This window comes from Hypomesus transpacificus, chromosome 19, assembly GCF_021917145.1.
Source record: "Hypomesus transpacificus isolate Combined female chromosome 19, fHypTra1, whole genome shotgun sequence".
Lineage (NCBI taxonomy): Eukaryota > Metazoa > Chordata > Actinopteri > Osmeriformes > Osmeridae > Hypomesus > Hypomesus transpacificus.
Window position 1 is genome coordinate 3,363,886 of NC_061078.1, and position 18,536 is coordinate 3,382,421.

Sequence of the window (18,536 nt, forward strand, 5' to 3'; positions counted from 1 at the left end):
TTTTGTAAGACCTGTTGTGAAAGCACCTGTGCCTATGGTGACCCACCCCATTCCTACCCATACTTCTCTGGCGTACTATGGTAAAAGCAGACCTGGTTACAACCATGTTGTACAAGGTTGGACTCTTTTTTTGACTAGGTAATTCATGTTTCATGGAATAGTAGACATACCTTGTTTAAATAAAATGGTTACGTTTGATATCATGTCTGATAGATGCCATGGCCTCATCGCTTAGATATTAGTGTATGAAAGTCGTATTGTTAAGCCAGATGCATGAGAATTGGCAACTGTGACATACACTGTAGGCCTACAGTAGAATGTATTTACAGTGTACAGGGTATTATACTGTAATATATAAACACGCAACACCTTTTAAAAGACTACAGTACGAATAGACCTTCCTGGCAAACTGGCATGGTGATGTGGCACAAAAGGTGGCAGAATTATAGGCCTGGGGGTCAGTGGGCTGAGAGAAGAAATGGCCTCATTGGGTGGAAGGCTAGAGGTAGTGTAAGGGGAAGAAGTGCCCTCTCTGGGTTGTAGAGGATCAGGGCTCCAGTAGAGGTCTCTGGCTCTGTGCCCAGACATGCCATGTGGGCTTCAGATGGCAGTGGAATGAAAGAAGGGGTGGGAGTGGGGGTGGGGCATATGTGGATGGCTTTCTCGCTCCTGCAAGGAGAACTGGAACGGGAAAGAGTTATCTCACTCTCCTTGTCTTGTCCTTTTTCTACCCTATTTTTGTCACCCTGCCTCTCTCTCTCTCTCTCTCTCTCTCTCTCTCTCTCTCTCTCTCTCTCTCTCTCTCTCTCCCCCCTGTCTCTTTTTCTCTGCCGGTCGCTTTTTCTCACCTCCTGGGGCCAGTCTGGCAGCTCCTAGTCTGTCATCATAGCAGAACTGAGCTGTGCAGGCCTCGACAAGGACCACCAAACCACGTCTGTTTCTCTCTCTTTCTCTCACTCCTTTCTCAGGCTATGAGAGACCACCGTTAACTGTGAGTGACTGATCTAGCCTAATGAAGTCTCCAGAGGCCAGCTTAGCATCTCCACTTTGCTAGAATCAGGTTCGATTTCGCTCGGGTGGAAGCAAGGATGACATTTTGGCATTATGTAACGGAATGCTGTTTGAGAGTTTGATGTTGAAACCTAGTATTATTGAGTCATAGATGAAAGTCAGTGATGAAATCCTCCATGTGAAAAGTCAGTTAGAGAAAGCTACTCTTTGGCGGTTCTAGCTGTTGCTCAGTGTCTGGACTCCTGACTCGGACTGTCTTGGCCGTGGGAAAGACTGAAATTACATCGCTCTCATGGTGGACTATTTTGAGCTCCCAGAGAGGGTGGCAGAGGGCAGGCGGCAGGTTTCAGAGCGCCGTTAGAGCAGGAGACCCCGAGCAGCGTCTGAAGTTGTCCAGTCTGAGCACCGCTTTATCGTCTAACGGGAGTCAGCAGTGGAAGAATGCTGTGTGCCACGTCACCAGGTGAGTGGCTGTCAACTCCCAAACACCGCCCAGGTGTGTGTGTGTCTGTGCGAACGATCAGAGCAGGCTACATAGTCCATCCTGTAGTGTGTCTGAGTGAAACAAGATAAGAAGTACAGTGTGTAAATAAAGAAATGTCTTGTGTACACTAACATTTACCATTTGTTTGTTGAAAATCGTATTTAGAAATTGAGGAGGCAGTACTTCAGCCAATGCTAATGTGTGCAATGGAGTCATTAGTACAGGGCATTGCCCAGAAGCTCTGTCAGTGAGTAATTCCCTGTACTGAACCCCATATGTTTCACACAGTAGCAGTTCTAGACATGTGTCTTCAGTAAAACTCAATTTGAAAGGGTAGTGGGAGGCCATAGCAGTACAATAGCTGCGCCCATGACACAAGTCCTTACCTGGTTCAGTCCACGTGGCCGAGAATCAAGATGAGCCCACCTCAGAGGTCTACACGTGGGGCTAACTCACCATATGGGTGCCCCCTAACCCCCGAGGGTTCCATCTCCCCTGAGTGATGAGAGAGACGTTTGTTTCCCGGGGTGAGGCACAAGCAGCAATGTGTGGCATCTGTCTAGTTTAAATATAGTTTAACTCGAGCCACCGCTGGTTGCACTGTATCAACAGGCTACAGGGACGTTGCACCAGAGAGAAAGTCGTTGAACTCTTGCATTTAGGCTTTTCTTTTTTGGTCCTCACTGCCCCCACCTTCCCTTCACCCCTCTCCATGTTGTGTTGAGAGGCGGGGCCTGTTGCACCGAGGGTAGTATCCCACTTTATTTTAGGCTGTGCCTCCAAGCTCAATATCTATTAGCCTCATGCTCAACATTGGCACCTCTAGCCTGTGCAAGTCATTTGTGTTCTAAAACGACCTAGCCCCACTGTGATAACAGTCATGGTGCTTCTTAGATTGTTTGTTGATCCTATCCCGGGTCTTGTCTTATCATGATTGGCTTGTCTCAGGAAACTGATGTACAACAGTTCAAATTCCATACAGTGGGTAAGTCTAGGCTGAATTCTTTTGTTTGTTTGACTTTGTTACTCTAGCCTTTAAGATGAAATAATTGGACTATCTGATGAACGGGGAGTAACAGTTTGTTGTAGTTTGGGGAACTCCATGGCACTCCACGAAGCCAGGCCTACGTGTTTGTTATGGTCTTCTTGCAAAAGCTGCCAGACATAAAGATGTGATACAGAGATGCCACATTGTGTGTGTGTGTGTGCGTTTAGACTTCAGGCATTTAGCGGGGGCCTGTAAAGTATATTGAAGAGGCCCCAGTGAGCAAAACAGAGGTCTCCTTAAGCTGCTCGCAGCCAGAGTCAGGGCTACAGCCTCGGCCTATATCTACCCAGGGACACACTACTTCCTTCCTATTCACAAGGTCCCTAAGGCACCCCCTTTCCCATCTCTTGCTGCCTTCCCCCCTCCCTGCTTGCCATGGTTGCACAATTCACTCAGAGGCCCTGCACTGCTGTTATAGTAGTGTAATTAACCTGGGAGAGGGAGGTAGAGGAGGGGGGGGGGGGGTAGCAGTGGCTGCTGGGAAGGGAAATGAAGATATAGTGAGTCTGGTTATGACACTCCAGTTTGGATGGAGTTGGTGCAGGGGAAGAAGTGAGGACATGTTGAGAATTTTTTTTTTGAATGCTGGTAGTGTAGTTGTTGGTACTATTTTGAATCCAAACAGTCATTTCAGTAGTATTTTTTTAATAAAAAGGAAATTGTTGAAAACATAATTACTGAGCTAAACAGACCTTCTGAGCCTCTTATTTTGCTTCTCACTGTATTTGTCAGTTGGATAATAGACCTATTCAGTTGCTCTTTCCCAGACTCACAGTTTGCAAATGTCAATGTCAATTTCTCTCCCGCTCTCTCTCTCTCTCTCTCTCTCTCTCTCTCTCTCTCTCTCTCTCTCTCTCTCTCTCTCTCTCTCTCTCTCTCTCTCTCTCTCTCTCTCTCTCTCTCAAACACACACACACAGACTGACAGACACATACTCAAATGCACACAGGACTCTCTCTCTCCCTCTCTATTTTTTTCTCTTTCTATTTCTAACTCTCTCTCCCTCTTTCTGGTTCGCTGTCTGATTCAGGCACATGCACAGTCAGTTGTTTAAATGTCACCCCTGTGAGCAGTAGCCTCTGATGTTATCTTCTCTGGGTTACTGCAGGCCTCTGGACCAGCCTGTGCTCACCACTACGCACCTCACAGGGCAATCATTTAATGTGCTGTGGCTGTGTTCGTCCTGACTTCTGAAAGAATAACCTACTATATCGCAACTGTCTATCAATCTTTCTCACTGCTTTGGTTATAATACAGTAAAAAAAAGGACTTATAAAAAGGACCTTTTTTTGTGCGGTTGATATCAAATTCTAGGAGAATAGCTTTTGCACATGATAGTTGGCGTGTGACTAGAGGGCACTGGTCATGTATTTGAGACCATATGTTAATGTGGGCCGAGCCAGCCGTTGCTGGTTGCAGCTTGGGTGTGGTAAGGCAGGGAAGGGCAAGATAAAGACATATGAGCATAACGGGAAGATGTATGTTCACAATAATTAGCGACTTTTGTTACATTTTCTAAGCATTCAAAGATATCCGTAGCATCAATATATATTGCATAAATATTTAGCTTACTCTCCACACACCCCACCCTTTCACACACACACGCACACACGCACAAACACACACACACTTGTTCAACAGTAGGTCTGGCCTCAACCCCCTCTTCAGACTGCAGGGCCGCAGGTGTAGGCCAGCCCTGGGAGTGTGTGTGTGAGTCTGTGTGTGTGTGAGTCTGTGTGTGTGTGAGTCTGTGTGTGTGTGAGTCTGTGTGCGTCACAGAGTGTTTAGGAGAGGAGGCAGCCAGCCAGAAGCTGTTCTTGGAAAGAACAGGAGGAAGGAATTAAATTGGTTATAAAGCTACCCTCAGTGCTCTTAACGATGGGATGCATCAGAACCAATTTCCCAAAAGTAGGTTCGAATTTTTGCTGGCACAGATGATAATGATTGGGTTAGTCAACTTCCTTAAAAAGCGATAACTGACAAAGTATTATTGTGGTGACGGGGCCCTCAATGAGGTAGCCAGGAGCACTTGTACAGGGGAAACTTGCCCGCTGGAGCAGGAGGGGGGGGGGGAGGGTGGTGAAAGCAGAGCCGTTTCTAATCAACCTGCCTCTCCTAACAAAGGGAACCCAGGCTTAAGTTACCCCAGCTCACACACACACACACACACATCCTACAGTACCCTGTATAGTATTAATGAAGGAAACGTCATTGACAAAAAAAACAACAAAAAAACAGTCATGACAGTACTCTGACACGGTTCTTCAAGTCCAGAGCCGAAAAGGAGGATGAGTAGAAAGCGGAGCGGGAGGGGCGACAGGGCCTGCCTATGTAGTGTCCCCTGCTATGTGGTTTTGTGTCCCCCCCCCCCCCCCTTTGTGTGTGACGTGGGTTGGATTCAGGATTTGGTCCGTGTCACAGAGCCAGCAACCGCAGACTGGGGCAGCCTCCTCCAGTTGCCGTGAGGGCAGGACGCAGCACACCTCCGTGCCAGTGACCAGTGTCTCCACCGGGGCGATTTCCAGCTATTATTAGCTTAGGAACAGCAAAGCTGCTTAGAGCTCTTTATTTAACCGGATCGGCAGTCTGATGTGTGGGCACTTCACTCGTGTATGACGCACTGTGTTGCCAGGTGGAGCAGGGGCCTTCTTGGCATTGCTGCAGCTGTCTGTGACCCCCCCATTCACTAGCCTGGTACTGTACGAGGCCCAGCTGAACCCTACCAAAATTGGAGGCTCTTGGGCCAATTACCTATTCCTTGCTCATAGTTGGGGGTCAGATTTAGCCCTAGCAACATGTTACAGTGTGTCTGTTCCACATGACGCCTTCCTCTTTCTCTCTGCCTTTCCTCTGAAAGCAGGTGGTCGTGGTCTGGCTCTGACAGGGTGCTTTCCCACCCAGCCTCCAGCTGATGAAGCCCCTCACCAGGTATTAGGTGGCTGGCTAATCTTGGCCCATTGGGGGAGGGGTGGGGGTGGGGGGTTAGCCAAGGGGAACTATCCACCCCCTTCCTGCCACCCAGTCGGACCCCCCCCACCACATGCCCTTTCCCACATCCCCTCCCTCCCCCCAGCACCAGTGTGAAGAGGTCTGGGCATCGGCAGAGGGAGTTTGCATCCGTCATCTAAGGAGCTAGAAGGGTCTAGACAGAGACCACATGGGTTACCACCACCATGCCATAAAACATTCTTCAAAGGAGCTCTCAGACTGGTCAGAGGAGCTTTTACACATTCTCGAGCGCACAGGAAAAGTGCACACTCATAGTTTATTCATATGCAGACATTTCGATGAGAGCTCAAAGTATGTAGCATTTCATTGACAGGCTGTCGAGGCGGTTGAGTGATGTGATTCTAATCAAAAATTCAAAAATGCTGAATTCAGTTGAAGTTGAATCCGTAGAATATTGGATCAGTAGCTGTCTGACTAGACTCATTCCATCTGTATGCGGCCAGTGTCTGTAGAAATGCTGAGAGGAGGGCTCATTTTTAATTGAGAAGCTGTAGACTCTCTCTGGCCTGTTACTGTCGTTCTCTCTCTCTCTCTCTCTCTCTCTCTCTCTCTCTCTCTCTCTCTCTCTCTCTCTCTCTCTCTCTCTCTCCCTCCCTCTCACTCTCTCTCTCTCTTTCTCTTTCTTTCCCCCCCCTCTCTCTTTCTCTTTCTCCCCGCTCCCCTCCCCCTCTCTCTCTCTCTCTCTCTCTCTCTCTCTCTCTCTCTCTCTCTCTCTCTCTCTCTCTCTCTCTCTCTCTACATCTCTTTCTTTCTCCCCCCTCCCCCCCCTCTCTCTCTCTCTCATTCTTGCTCTCTATATCTGTGTCTCCCCCCTATTCTTCTCTTTCATCAAGCGAACCCTACTAATGAACTGGCAGCCTGCAGTGGTGTATTCATTGATGGCTGTCCCGCCTCACTGATTTAGAAACGCATGACGATGAGGAGGAGATACTCGACTAAACAACCCGTGCATGTGTTTCATGCAGGCTCCCGCAGAGCACATCTTTAATAAATGAGGAACACTTATATAGTGCTTTTGCTAATAATCCGATATTGAAAATGCCTTTTCTCCACAGGTTTTAATTAGCAAAAGCAAAGTGTAGGCTTAGGTTTTGCACTTTTATCTCTGGACTACGAAATATAACTGGATGCAAACGCAGTTATCCATGAAACCTAGAGTACCTCAGAGTTCTTGGGCCACATAAACTCACAGTCTCACCTAGTTCCACAGTAGCTGTTGTTGGAGGCTACTAGAATATACTATGCCTATTGAACCGAATTATAGTAAAAATACTTTACAGTAGTGATTATTACCATTTATGTGATCATCAGTATGTTAAAACTGTTGCATGTTAAGCTTATTTCCTACTCTAGGGAAAGTCTCTGACTATGCAGTCTGTCAGTGTATCCACCCTCCATGTATTGCACATTGTGTGTGTGTGTTTGTGTGTGTGTGTTTTGTCCTTCCGTTAAAGACTGGGTGGGGCAGTCTTGATCCGATGCAGAAGGCCATTGTCTCTCTCTCTCTCTCTCTCTCTCTCTCTCTCTCTCTCTCTCTCTCTCTCTCTCTCTGTCTCTGTCTCTCTGTCTCTCTCTCTCTCTCTGTCTCTCTCTTTCCCTCTCTCTGTCACTGTGGCTCTCTCTCTTTTTTTTATCTCTGTCTCTCTATTTCTCTCTCTGTTGTCCTTCCCTCCCTTGTCAGTCAGACGCTGTCGTCAGAGGATATGGAGCCGGGCCTTGTGACAGGCAGGACCAGAGTGCAGCTATAAATAAAGAGACTGCTGCTGGGGCAGGGACAGAGATGAGGAAGAGATGGAGGAAGGGATGGAGGGAGATGGGAGGAGCCAAGATGGAGAGTTGGGGAGAGATAGATAACTTCCAATCTTAATCTTTAGAACTGGCACACAAACACTTACTTACACGTAGTCTCTAGTAGGCAAGAAGGAGAATTTATATTGTTTGCGGAACAGTAAACATTTGAGGAACTCAGATGTACTTATGTCTGTTTTGAAATCGCAGACTGGTTTCACCACCCGATCCCTTACATCTAGGCTCTAGTTCAGCCTTGGCTTTGGTTGTGGGAAAAATCACGAGATGAAGGCTTGCATTAGTCATAAAGCTTTGGTTATTTATTTTGTGTTATCTGTGTTTATGGCTCATTGTTATGTATTGATCAGGGGTTCATATAACGTATGCCCTCAGGCCCAACAGAATGAGAGGGAAGAGCAGTGCTTGTGTCAGCTGACCAGCTCCATTTAGGTGCCACACTGGCCCATGTTTCCCCAGTGGGTGCTTTGCAGTGGAATCTCATCAATAAACTCTAATAGAGTGCTGGCTTTCAGACATGGGCCCATGTCGGTTTGGCGTCAGTGTGTGTTGGGGTGTGTGTGTGTGTGTGTGTGTTTGTTGGACAGGCCAGTCTGCGTGCTGGCTGATCGGTGGTATTAATAGGCAGCCGGCGCATCCGTGATGACAGCCATGAGTATGCAGCACTGTGCGAATTGGTTTCCGGTGTGCTTTGGTCACTGGTCATCAGTTCTCCCTCTTAGAATGGCGCCCCGTAAGCCTGACCATCCACCAGCATGCTACAGCACCCCCTCCACCCCGCCCCCACCCCGCCTCCACCCTCCAGCCCGCCCATCTCCACCCTGCCCATCTCCACCCTCCACCCCGCCTCCACCCCGCCTCCACCCTCCAGCCCGCCCATCTCCACCCTCCTATGCTCTATATCTGGAACGTAGATATCATTGGGACCCTAAATGATGTATTGTTTTAGAGGGCAATCCTCCTGTGACAGGTGAACTACAAACAAAGTTCAAAACAAAGCGACATCAGCAAAAGCAGCAATAAAGTGATTAGTAGCTGCCATTGGTAATGGATGGCCTTGGCCAGTCATATTATCATTCTCACTGGTGCATATAATATCGCTACACAAACAGTGCTCATAATATTGTGTTGTGCAAGTATTGGCATACTCCTATCAGATTAGTGGATTACTTTACATCATACTTTTCTCAACCCAGGGCCATAGTGGGCTTGACCTGTGTTTGCTAGTCTTGGGTAACGTGTTCTGAGAGGTATCTTTGCCTTTGTCTGGAACAGTGGAAGTCTGGGCTTCACACTTTTAGTTCTAGAATGAAGTTCCCCCTGTGCTGGTATTATAGAGCATTTAGCCTAGGTTTAAGCCTAAAACTGAAACACTCTACAGAAGTTACAACCTTATTTATTCACCTTTTTATTCATTTTTTTTTAAATTCTCTGTTTAGATCTGGAGCCTGATGACAACACATCGTTCTACATCCTCAATGTGGGCCAGCATGTAGTCCCACTGCCAGGCATGCAGTCTCACTCCCAGGTCATCAGCACCTCGCCCCACCTGCAGTCCCACAAGGCCTACGAGCCCATCTATGAGGCCCACCACCAGGGCTCCAAGTACAGCCCATCCCCTGGGGGGCCCCCCAAGGCCTTCGAATGCCCCAGCATCCAGATCACGTCCATCTCCCCCAGCTGCCAGCAGGAGATGGACGCCAACGAGGAGGAGCTGCGGGCCAATGGTCCTGACAGGGACTACCACGACAGACCCCAGTCCAGGGACCACCTGTACCTGCCCCTGGACCACTCGTACAGGGACTCCTCCCTCAGCCCCAGCCCCTGCAGCAGCCTGTCCTCCAGGAGCTGGTTCTCAGACGCCTCCTCCTGCGAGTCCTTCTCCCACGTCTATGACGACGTGGACTCGGAGCTCAACGAGGCCGCCGCCCGCTTCACCCTGGGCTCGCCGCTGACCTCCCCCGGCTGCCCCTCTCCCCACACGGGCGGCAACCTGGAGGAGGGCCCCTGGCAGCACCACAACCCCGCCTTCGTCCACTCCCATGCCCTCAACCTGTCACCGCGCCAGTCGCCGTGCCACTCGCCGCGCACCAGCGTGACCGACGAGAACTGGCTGAGCCCGCGGCCGCCGTCCCGACCCTCCTCCAGGCCCACATCGCCCTGCGGGAAGAGACGCCACTCCAGTGCTGACATCTGTTACCAGGGCTCCCTGTCCCCTCACCACTCCCCCACGCCCACACCGGGCCCCTCACCCCGGGGCAGCGTGACAGAGGACACCTGGGTGGGAAGCCCCTCCATGGGCATGTCCCCCTTCCAGTGCTGCCCCTCCGAGGCAGACATCCCCTCCAAGACCAGGAAGACCTCCCAGGACAGAACGGTCTCACAGCCTGGGAAGGGGGACCTGGTGATGGACGAGCAGGGGAACATGTCGCCCCTGCTGGACTCCCCCTCGGACGACGCCATGCACAGCCTGAAGAAGGACGGCCCTGGGGAACAGTTCCTGTCGGTGCCCTCCCACTTCACATGGAACAAACCCAAACCGGGCCACACTCCCATCTTTAGGTGCGTACCCAGCAGGAAACATGCTGTCAACTTCTTTATCATCGCCTGGCATGGAAACATGTTATCGTACTGTTACTCTTAGGCCAAGGTTTGTTGGGAGATAAAGACATTGATATGTATCTTTATTAGCTCAGGGGAAAGTCTTCACAATGCTTCAGGGACTACGTGTTACAGACTAACTCAATAAATATATATTTGCTAGTATTGAGTATCACTTTATAGAGTTTAGCAACGGATTTCTGTATTAGATAACACGTTATATCATTCTGTAGATTGGAAATCAGTGAGAGGCCTAGGACTTTAAGACAGAGAACTATGAAGCTAAAGTGGACTAGAGTGTAACACAAGGCAACTGGTGTTTGGGGCCAAGCACATGGTCACACACGGCACTACACAACCACACACACACAGAACCACAAAATTACAGGGCAATAAGCCCCACCAAACATCTCTTGATCTTCATGACGCACTTTCTCAGACCAGCGGTGAGGAGGGAAGACTGTCTAAAAGAGGGCCAAGTGAGAGAGAGAGAGAGAGAGAGAGACAGTCTGCTTTCCGGCCCTCCCAATGTGTGTAGCAGATGACCGCCTGGCCTTGTTTGTGTGCACTGGCCCCTAGCTCTATAAATCAGCACAGGGGCACATATCTCTGAAGGGGGCCACCATGCGCCTGCTCTCTCTTGCCCCCTCAGCGCTACCCCCCACCCCATCCAACCCCCCCGACCCCACAGCCCTGCCACTGATGCTCATCACACACAAACACAGCTCAGATCACACACAGTCTGGCTGCTCATTCAAAAAAAAAAACGAACAAGAAAACACTCACAGACAGCCCAGCAACCTCCAGACAGCCCTCCGCATCCAGGTAGTCAGGAGAAGTCAAATGATTGGTTGTTGGAATCGTCGATTGATTTCAATCGGTTATTGGTTGGTTTTGGCTATGGGAAAGACATGCCGTGTTCATTCTTTTTTTCTGTGATCATTGAGAGTCTGTTGAGAGAGGTTCTGGAAGTGCCTCCAGAGAAGCCATATGTGTGTGTGTCTGAGTCTGTGTGAACGAATGAGGTGTGTTGAACAGATGGCCCAGGCGTTTGTTGGGTGGGTTTCTCTGGCGCGGTGGCAGAGCAGGCTGGATTGTGATGGGGGGTCTCTGGCTGGGTTTGGGATTGTGCCCCTCCCTCAACATCGCCAAGGCTCACAAGAACTTTGTTTGTGTGGCGGGGCGACGGCAGTAGGACGTGACTGGGGTGGGAGCCTGCTGTACAATGCGGACACCCGAGAAAGGTTACGCTATTTCAGGCCACGGGCGCTGCTTCGCCACCCGGTTCAGGTTTCCTCCAGCCCTCTCTCCTGTTACCGTGGCAGCGGTGCAAACATACACTTCCTGGGTTATGTCATGTCAGAGAGGCTGAGGAGACAAGAAGCTGACACGCTCTTTGTTGTGTTGGCCTCACCTGACTGGACCTTATTATTGGTAGAAAGATAAGGGAAAGGATAAAAGCGCAGATCAAGAAAAGAACAGAATAACTGCTTTTGTTTGAGCATTTATTACTCTTGCCCTATCCATCTATCTATCCACGGGAGATAATTGAATTGTCAAATTTGTTGGCTGCTGAATAGACAGCAACACAATACCACTCATTGACTGAAATGTCAGAGACTCAAACTTTTCTGTAGGCTAGCTAGATGGTTATTTTTCTTTCAGGTCCAAAGAAAGCAAGCTGCACATTTTTCTCATTTGGCATGATGGGTGCTGTCCACAGCTAGCCAGCACTTGATGAAGACTTGGAGAGCCCCAAAAAAAGTGAACGAGTCACTTTAGCTTTCAGAACTTGTTAAACCTCCCCCCCCCCCCCCCCCCCCCCCCTCCCTTTGGTTGTTTTTTTTCATGTCGGAGTTCTGCCATGTGAGAGAGCAGGCCTGTTTGACATAATTGCATGGCACAGCCAGCCTGCTGAAAATGCCCCAATTTACATGGAGGCACAAAGAAGCCATGGTGCTGAGCTGAAGAAGGAGGGCTGCCGTGCCAAGGTCCGCCTGCCAGTGAGGCAGCACATCCTGGCACAACCCTTCCAGTGACGGAACACGCTTACTCATAGGTCGTAGCACAAACACGCGCGCGCCCGCGCAAGTGAGTTTCATTTCTACTCATGCATACTGCATTGTGCTGTAACAGAGGAAACTGTCTTCCCTCTAACTGTTAACCTCCACACCTGGATGGCACAGATACAGTGCTCCGGAGCTACCCCTCAACATTTGGCGTTCGTCAGGGCTTTCGGGCTCTGTAGCAGGTCTAGTGGAAGCGGGTCGTACTATCTCCAGGTTCTAGCTGCACTGAGCTGTCTCCCAAAGCTCGCTGCACATCAGAGGCAGCTTGGCCGTGGGGAGGGACATGATGGGGTTGTTTAATTTTGAGTGCAGCTGTTCAAATATGATTGTGGCCTACATAGATAAAAACACACAGAGGGGAAAAACACACAGCAACAGGCCCTGTGACCCACTCCAGATCCAAGCTGTGGGACACGCTAACCCCTCGTTCCATCTTTTAGACTTCTTTAGAAAACATCTTTCTAAAATGATTCATTAGTTGTGTAAGCCCCTTCACTTGCACGGCTATGGTTTTATGGTGTGTTTTCAACTTTGTGGGAATTCCCATGATTCACTGTGAGTTTGGGGTGAATATGCTAGCCCCCATCTAACCCCTGTAGTGTTCAGAATGTGTCAGACCAAATGATAGTCCTTCACAAAACAGTTTCTAAAGGTTATGATTCAGTGTGAACCCCTGCCTCCCTCCCGCCTCTGTATACTGTAACGTGTGTGTCACTGTTTCTCCATGTTACCGCTCATGTACCACTGTGCTTCTGTCTTCCGTTTCTGGTTCAGTTCCATCAAATCTGCTTCGTATTATTTTCTCTTTATTTTCACATAACCGGAGGTGCACAGAGTGGTTATTCGTGCACCGTGGTATCTTGTTGATTGAGAGGCATTCTTATCATACTGTGTATGTGTGCTTTTCCCAGGACCTCCTCCCTGCCCCCTCTCGACTGGCCCCTGCCCAGCCAGTTTGGCCAGTATGAGCTGAAGATCGACGTGCACCCCAAGACCCACCACCGGGCCCACTACGAGACCGAGGGCAGCAGGGGAGCCGTCAAGGCCGCCTCTGGAGGTCACCCCGTCGTCAAGGTGAGACGCTTAGCCTATCGGCTTAGCCCATTGTGATGGTACAGCCACTTACCACACAAACACCAGGAGATGGGACCACACTGTATACACCGTATGCCAAAATGCAGCTTATATTACCCTATACTGTAGGTCATAGGCTGTTTGTTGTGACTGTCTGATAACACAAGCTGATATTACATAGGTAGGCCTGTCCCCTAAGCACCTATCACTATCCCAGCACCTTTATGCAGTAGTCACCGTGACGTCGCAGAGACAACCATAAATCTGGGAGTAGAACTTGAGAAGCCGGCCAGTGTGAGAGAGAGGAAAGGATGATCCGCGAGAAGTGACCTGTCTCACCTCGATTACCCAAACCTCTTCCCCATGGTGGACAGCTGTGGGTTGTTGAATACGGGCTGTTGCCAAGTCGACCTGAGTTGTCGATTTATCTTTTAACAACCCGCTCCCAGAAGGAGTGAAGCTAGCTTACACCTGAGCTAAGGCTCCTTTTACCTGTTGCGTGTCAGTATTGTCATGCCGTCACCCCAGCCTCTCCCCTTCCCCCCTCTCTAACTCCAACGTCACACGGGGAGGAAGACTGTTGAAACAGGTACACAATCTGCAGCGGTGTCACCACAGCTCAATTAGTTCCTTTGTTATATGAGAGCCAGCGCCACGCTGCCTGGACCCTCTTTAGTGGGCCACCAGCCAGCCAGAAAATCAACCATCCAGCCAGCCAGTAAGTCAACCATCCAGCCAGCCAGTAAGTCAACCATCCAGCCAGCCATCCATCCAGCAAGTCGACCATCCAGCCAGCCAACGAGCCAGCAAGGGACCTAGTGAGCCAGCCAGTGATCCAGCCCACCAGTCAACTATTTATCCAGATACACAGGGAGCCAGGAACCCAGTGAGCCATCAAGGGGCTAAATATTTCATGGCCACGGTGTCAGGGTCCCATTGTGTGGGGAGAAGGATGCTGGCACCACTGCTGGCCGTGGCCACTGTTGCATAACCCAACAATGGCTGAGCTTATAGGCCAGGAGAGTCCGTCTGTCAACCCCCCCTGGATGAGCTCCGGGTGGATTTAACCTGAAAATTGATTGAAATGTTCTGATAGTCCATGGCCATCCTGAGATGGTCTTAATGAATGCATTCCTCTCCCCCCCATCTGTTCCTATGGTTGCCTGATGTCTTGGATGGATGAATTGACCCCGCTGACCCGTGGTGGTAATTGTAGAGTGTGTTCATCAGGTCTAGTTATGCAGACAGAGTCCTGCTTCTCTGCCACTCTGCTTCTCTGCCACTCTGAGATAATGGTTAACCACCTCTTCTAGAGACCCTAATTCCCCATACACCATGTGTGAGGATGCATAATTTAGCCGTAACATTTTAGAATCTAGGCATTTGGCCGCATTTGTTCTCATTGCTAGCTAAGGAGGGAGCTAGGGAGTCAGATGGCAGAGGGGTGAGGGAGTCGGGCTAGTAATCAGAAGGTTGCCGGATCGATTCCCCGCCGTGCCACATGATGTTGTGTCCTTGGGCAAGGCACTTCACCCTACTTGCCTCGGGGGGAATGTCCCTGTACTTACTGATATCATCTCGGTCAGGCAGGTCTACTGGACTCCTTGTTTACTAAACAAATGTCCTTATTAGACTGTTGACTGTTTTTCTACGCACCTTGCAAAGAGAGCCACACCAGAAAAATGTCAACAGTTTGTGCTGAAGGCATGACTGTTGTTCCCGAAACCCTCGATGAAGCTCATTCGAAACTTTCTTCAATAATTATTATCGCTGCATAGACACCTCTGTCACCGGGGGGCCGACCGCTAACGACAGTAGCATGTTCAGCAGCATGTTGCTCGTCACGGCTCGGGCGTGTGTCGTTTACTAATCCTGGGAGGGTTGGACCCCGGCGCCTTTCGAGTGCATGTGACAGCAGCACCTGCTCTCCACGGGTGCTCCGCTCCTCCTGTGGCCTCGCACTCCGGTGCGCTGATGTCATCAAATGATGCCGCAGCGGCCATCTGGACACGGTGTGGGCTTCCTTTTGTCACCGCGGAGGCACCCCCAGATCAAGACGCCGCCGAGATGCTACGTCAACAAAACAGGATCACACCGGATAGGGGAACGAGGGGCCGGGAGCCTGTCTGACTTAGCCCCAGGGACTAGAAGAACGATGTGTGTTTGTGTACTGTGTGTGTGTGGCATGTGTGTGTCTACAGGTGTTTTTGTGGAGAAAAAGTAGAAGAGAGAGACACACGTATACATCATTCCATGCCATCTGCTTTGTGTCAGGGCGAGTCGTGTTACTCGCACTGGCCCCTTTTTCCCCTGCGCTGCTGAGCTTCCACTACCCATCACCCCCATTCCTGCTTTCTAGACAGGATTGTGTTTACACGAGAACAGCCGGGGCTGTGTCTGCAGGGTCTTCGTGATCGCTAGAGAACGTGGTTGAGCAGCTTGTCGTGGTGCGGGTTGTGTTGGAAAGCCTTCAGGCAAGAGCAGAACGACGTGCTGCTCTTGCCTGTTGTGAGGCGCGCAGGGATCCCTCCCAGCTACGAGCCTCTGTCAAACCTGTCATCGTGCACGCCTCTCCACAATCGTGTCCCGACTTGTCGAACATCCAACCAGAAAGGACAAAGCATAGTGTCTGAGTCCCTGTGCTTCACCGGCGTAGGCTAAGCTAGAGTACCCCACCGGCCATGTTGTTCGTCTACTTTTGGGGGAGATGAAGCATACTGTTTAGGGTTCACTGCGCCCAAAGTGAGTTATTATAGCTGTGTCCTGAGGATTATAACGACCAGGACTGTTAACCACAAAGGTCATCAGGCCATCGGCCCAAGCACCGTTGTTTGCGTGAGGAGAACAGTAGCCAAAGTTGATTTTATCGCCCAGTCACTCCCTACTACCCCAGATGGACATCTACTACACGTCCAAGTTAATGAGTAAGGCAGAGCCTCCTACGATACCTCATGCATGTCCTGAAGAAACGACGGCCTTTGGATCGCACAGGTCTCACTGAGTCATAACAGAGACGTACAGTAGCCATATAAACAAAACATGAAACAATGTGACAGTGTTTACAAAAGGCAGTTTGGAGCACTTTGATTCACACAGCTGGGATCTGGGAGGAATGCTGCTTATTCCTGTGTCAACCCATTGCCCTGGCTATGCTAACTAGCATGCCAGCTAGCCTTAGCACGCCATCCCCTCAGGGACCAGTCTGACTACGGGCAGACCATAATCGGCACACCTGTTGCTAGGAGACGTGCAAATCTAAAGCCTCTCTGGCTGAGGTATCTTGTGCGCATTTAACCGGCTTAATTGTGTGCAGGCTCTACCACAAAGGGAAGCAGCCCCCTGGTATTACCTGGTAGACTGTGGAAACAAACAGGTGTGCACGTGCACACACACACAAACACTCATATACACACACAAACACTCATATACACACACAGACACACGTATATAAGCACACACACATATAAACACACGGCGGGCCAATGAATGTATTATGAAGTACATCTGAAAATAGCAAAGATTTTTAAAATATAAATATTTGACGACGACCATTTAACATCTTGAACTGGAAGCCACCTTAATAACTCTAAATGAGGCCATGGTGTCTGGTGACTGGGATTTGAAATTGTAGACGTCCATTTCGGTCCAAGAGCGCATTCAATTTCCCTCATGGCCACACAAAGATTTTGACCCCAATATCACCATGATCCCCGTCTCTCTCTCTCTCTCTCCTCTCTCTCTCTCTCTCTCTCTCTCCCACACACCGTAAAGCTCTCTCTCTCTTTCTCTCTCTCCCCCCCCCCCCCTTTGTCCAGTGACAAAGCGTTCGCCCCTCGTCACTTCTCTGCCTCAGTCTGTTTTGTCTTTTTGTTCCGCGGCTGTTGTTGTTGTTGGTGACTGCTGCTTTGTTGACTGTTTCAATAGCCGACGCGTAACGAAGAAACATGCAACTCTCTGCAGTTTGAACTGTGTGAACCAGGACTGTTGTCCAGCCCGTAGGTGTGTTACACAGTAAACAAGACGTGGACTGGTCTCGCGCCAACTGCATGTATTTATACGTAGGGGGGGGGGGGGGCATGGTAAGACGGCTGTATCTCAAGAAGAAGGAGGGAGGAATGAAGAGAGCAGAAGAGAGAGGGGCGAGGTGGGATAAGAAGAAGGGCTAAAGAGTGACTGAGCTCCCAGAGCAGGCCTGCAGAGCCATATACAGGCCGAGCATACAGTAAACGGTGTGTGTGTGTATTGACCTTGTTTAAACAAACGACCGACCAGCCCCCTGGCTCTCTGTGCCCCGGTGTGCTGGGTAAACAGCAAGCCCTGTGTGTGAGAACAACTGTGTGTGTGTGTCTGACGGTGGGCCCCCGGCCGTGTCACAGCAGGTTCATCGCCAGACGACATGGACCAGGGGCTCTCCATGACCTTGACAGCCATTGCTCCCACTTTTACTCCTCCCTCCCTCCCTCACATAAACACACACACATGCAAGCTTGCTCACCCCTTCAAGGCTGTAGTTTACATCAACAGGAGCATGTGTAAACCCACACTCTCAATCACCCTCTCTCTCTCTCTCTCCCTCTCTCTCTCCCTCTTTCTCCCTCTCTCTCTCTCTCTCTCTCTCTCTCTCTCTCTCTCTCTCTCTCTCTCTCTCTCTCTCTCTCTCTCTCTCTCTCTCTCTCTCTCTCTCTCTCTCTCTCTCTCTCTCAATCTCTCTGTCTCTCACACTTTCACTCACATTCACAGCCACACACAGGCATGCACGCACACACACACACACACACACACACACACACACACACACACACACACACACTGCCTCAGGGCTGTAGTTTACTCCAGTGTGAGCGTGCGTAGGACCACACCAACACACACGCTCACGTATACACAAGCACAGACCCTAGCCATGGCAACTGCAAAGAAACACGGGCGAAACAACTTGGCGCGTCTGTGAGAAAGTGTCGTGTTACCAGAGAGGGCTGGGGCTGAGGGGGGTGACGAGGAGCACAGGAGAGATGCTGCCCTCTCTCACTCAGTACACTCCTGTTTGGGCTTAGGGAAGGAGGGGGGTGGGGGTATATTTGGTGGTGCCCAGCATAGCCAAGCGTAGCCCAGCCCAGCATAAGCCCAGAATCACATCCCTCAAATACTTGTGTTTTCCCTTTCATTTTAATATGAATTGTCAAACATTTTAGAGGCTGTTTCTCTGTGTGGCTGTCGCTCTGGGGCCCCAGCCAAAATCCCCCCCCCCCCCCCCCCCCCCCCCCCCATTACAGGATCAGTGGAACAGATGCCGTACCAAATAGAGGCCCGGTTTATTTCAATCTTAATATGTAATGGTATCCAGCGGTTTTATTTTAGGGAAGAGTTAGCCTAGCCTATTCCAGCCACGGCAGCAGAGGAACATGTGACAGGTATTAATATCAGCAGGTTTAATATA

General features: G+C 50.1%; 1 protein-coding gene across 3 annotated transcripts in view; it reads left to right on the forward strand.

Annotated features, from left to right (window-relative positions):
• nfatc3a (nuclear factor of activated T cells 3a) overlaps nucleotides 1–18,536 on the forward strand; it is a 45,239-nt gene that overhangs the window by 2,503 nt on the left and 24,200 nt on the right. For 2 of the 3 annotated variants that reach the window (XM_047041901.1, XM_047041904.1), the window contains exons 2-3: nucleotides 8,798–9,920; nucleotides 12,940–13,102. In XM_047041901.1, the coding sequence (XP_046897857.1) occupies nucleotides 8,798–9,920; nucleotides 12,940–13,102 (1,286 nt within the window). Of the gene's footprint in view, nucleotides 1–674; nucleotides 1,475–8,797; nucleotides 9,921–12,939; nucleotides 13,103–18,536 lie in introns of those variants that run through there. The other variant, XM_047041903.1, reaches the window with a different exon arrangement.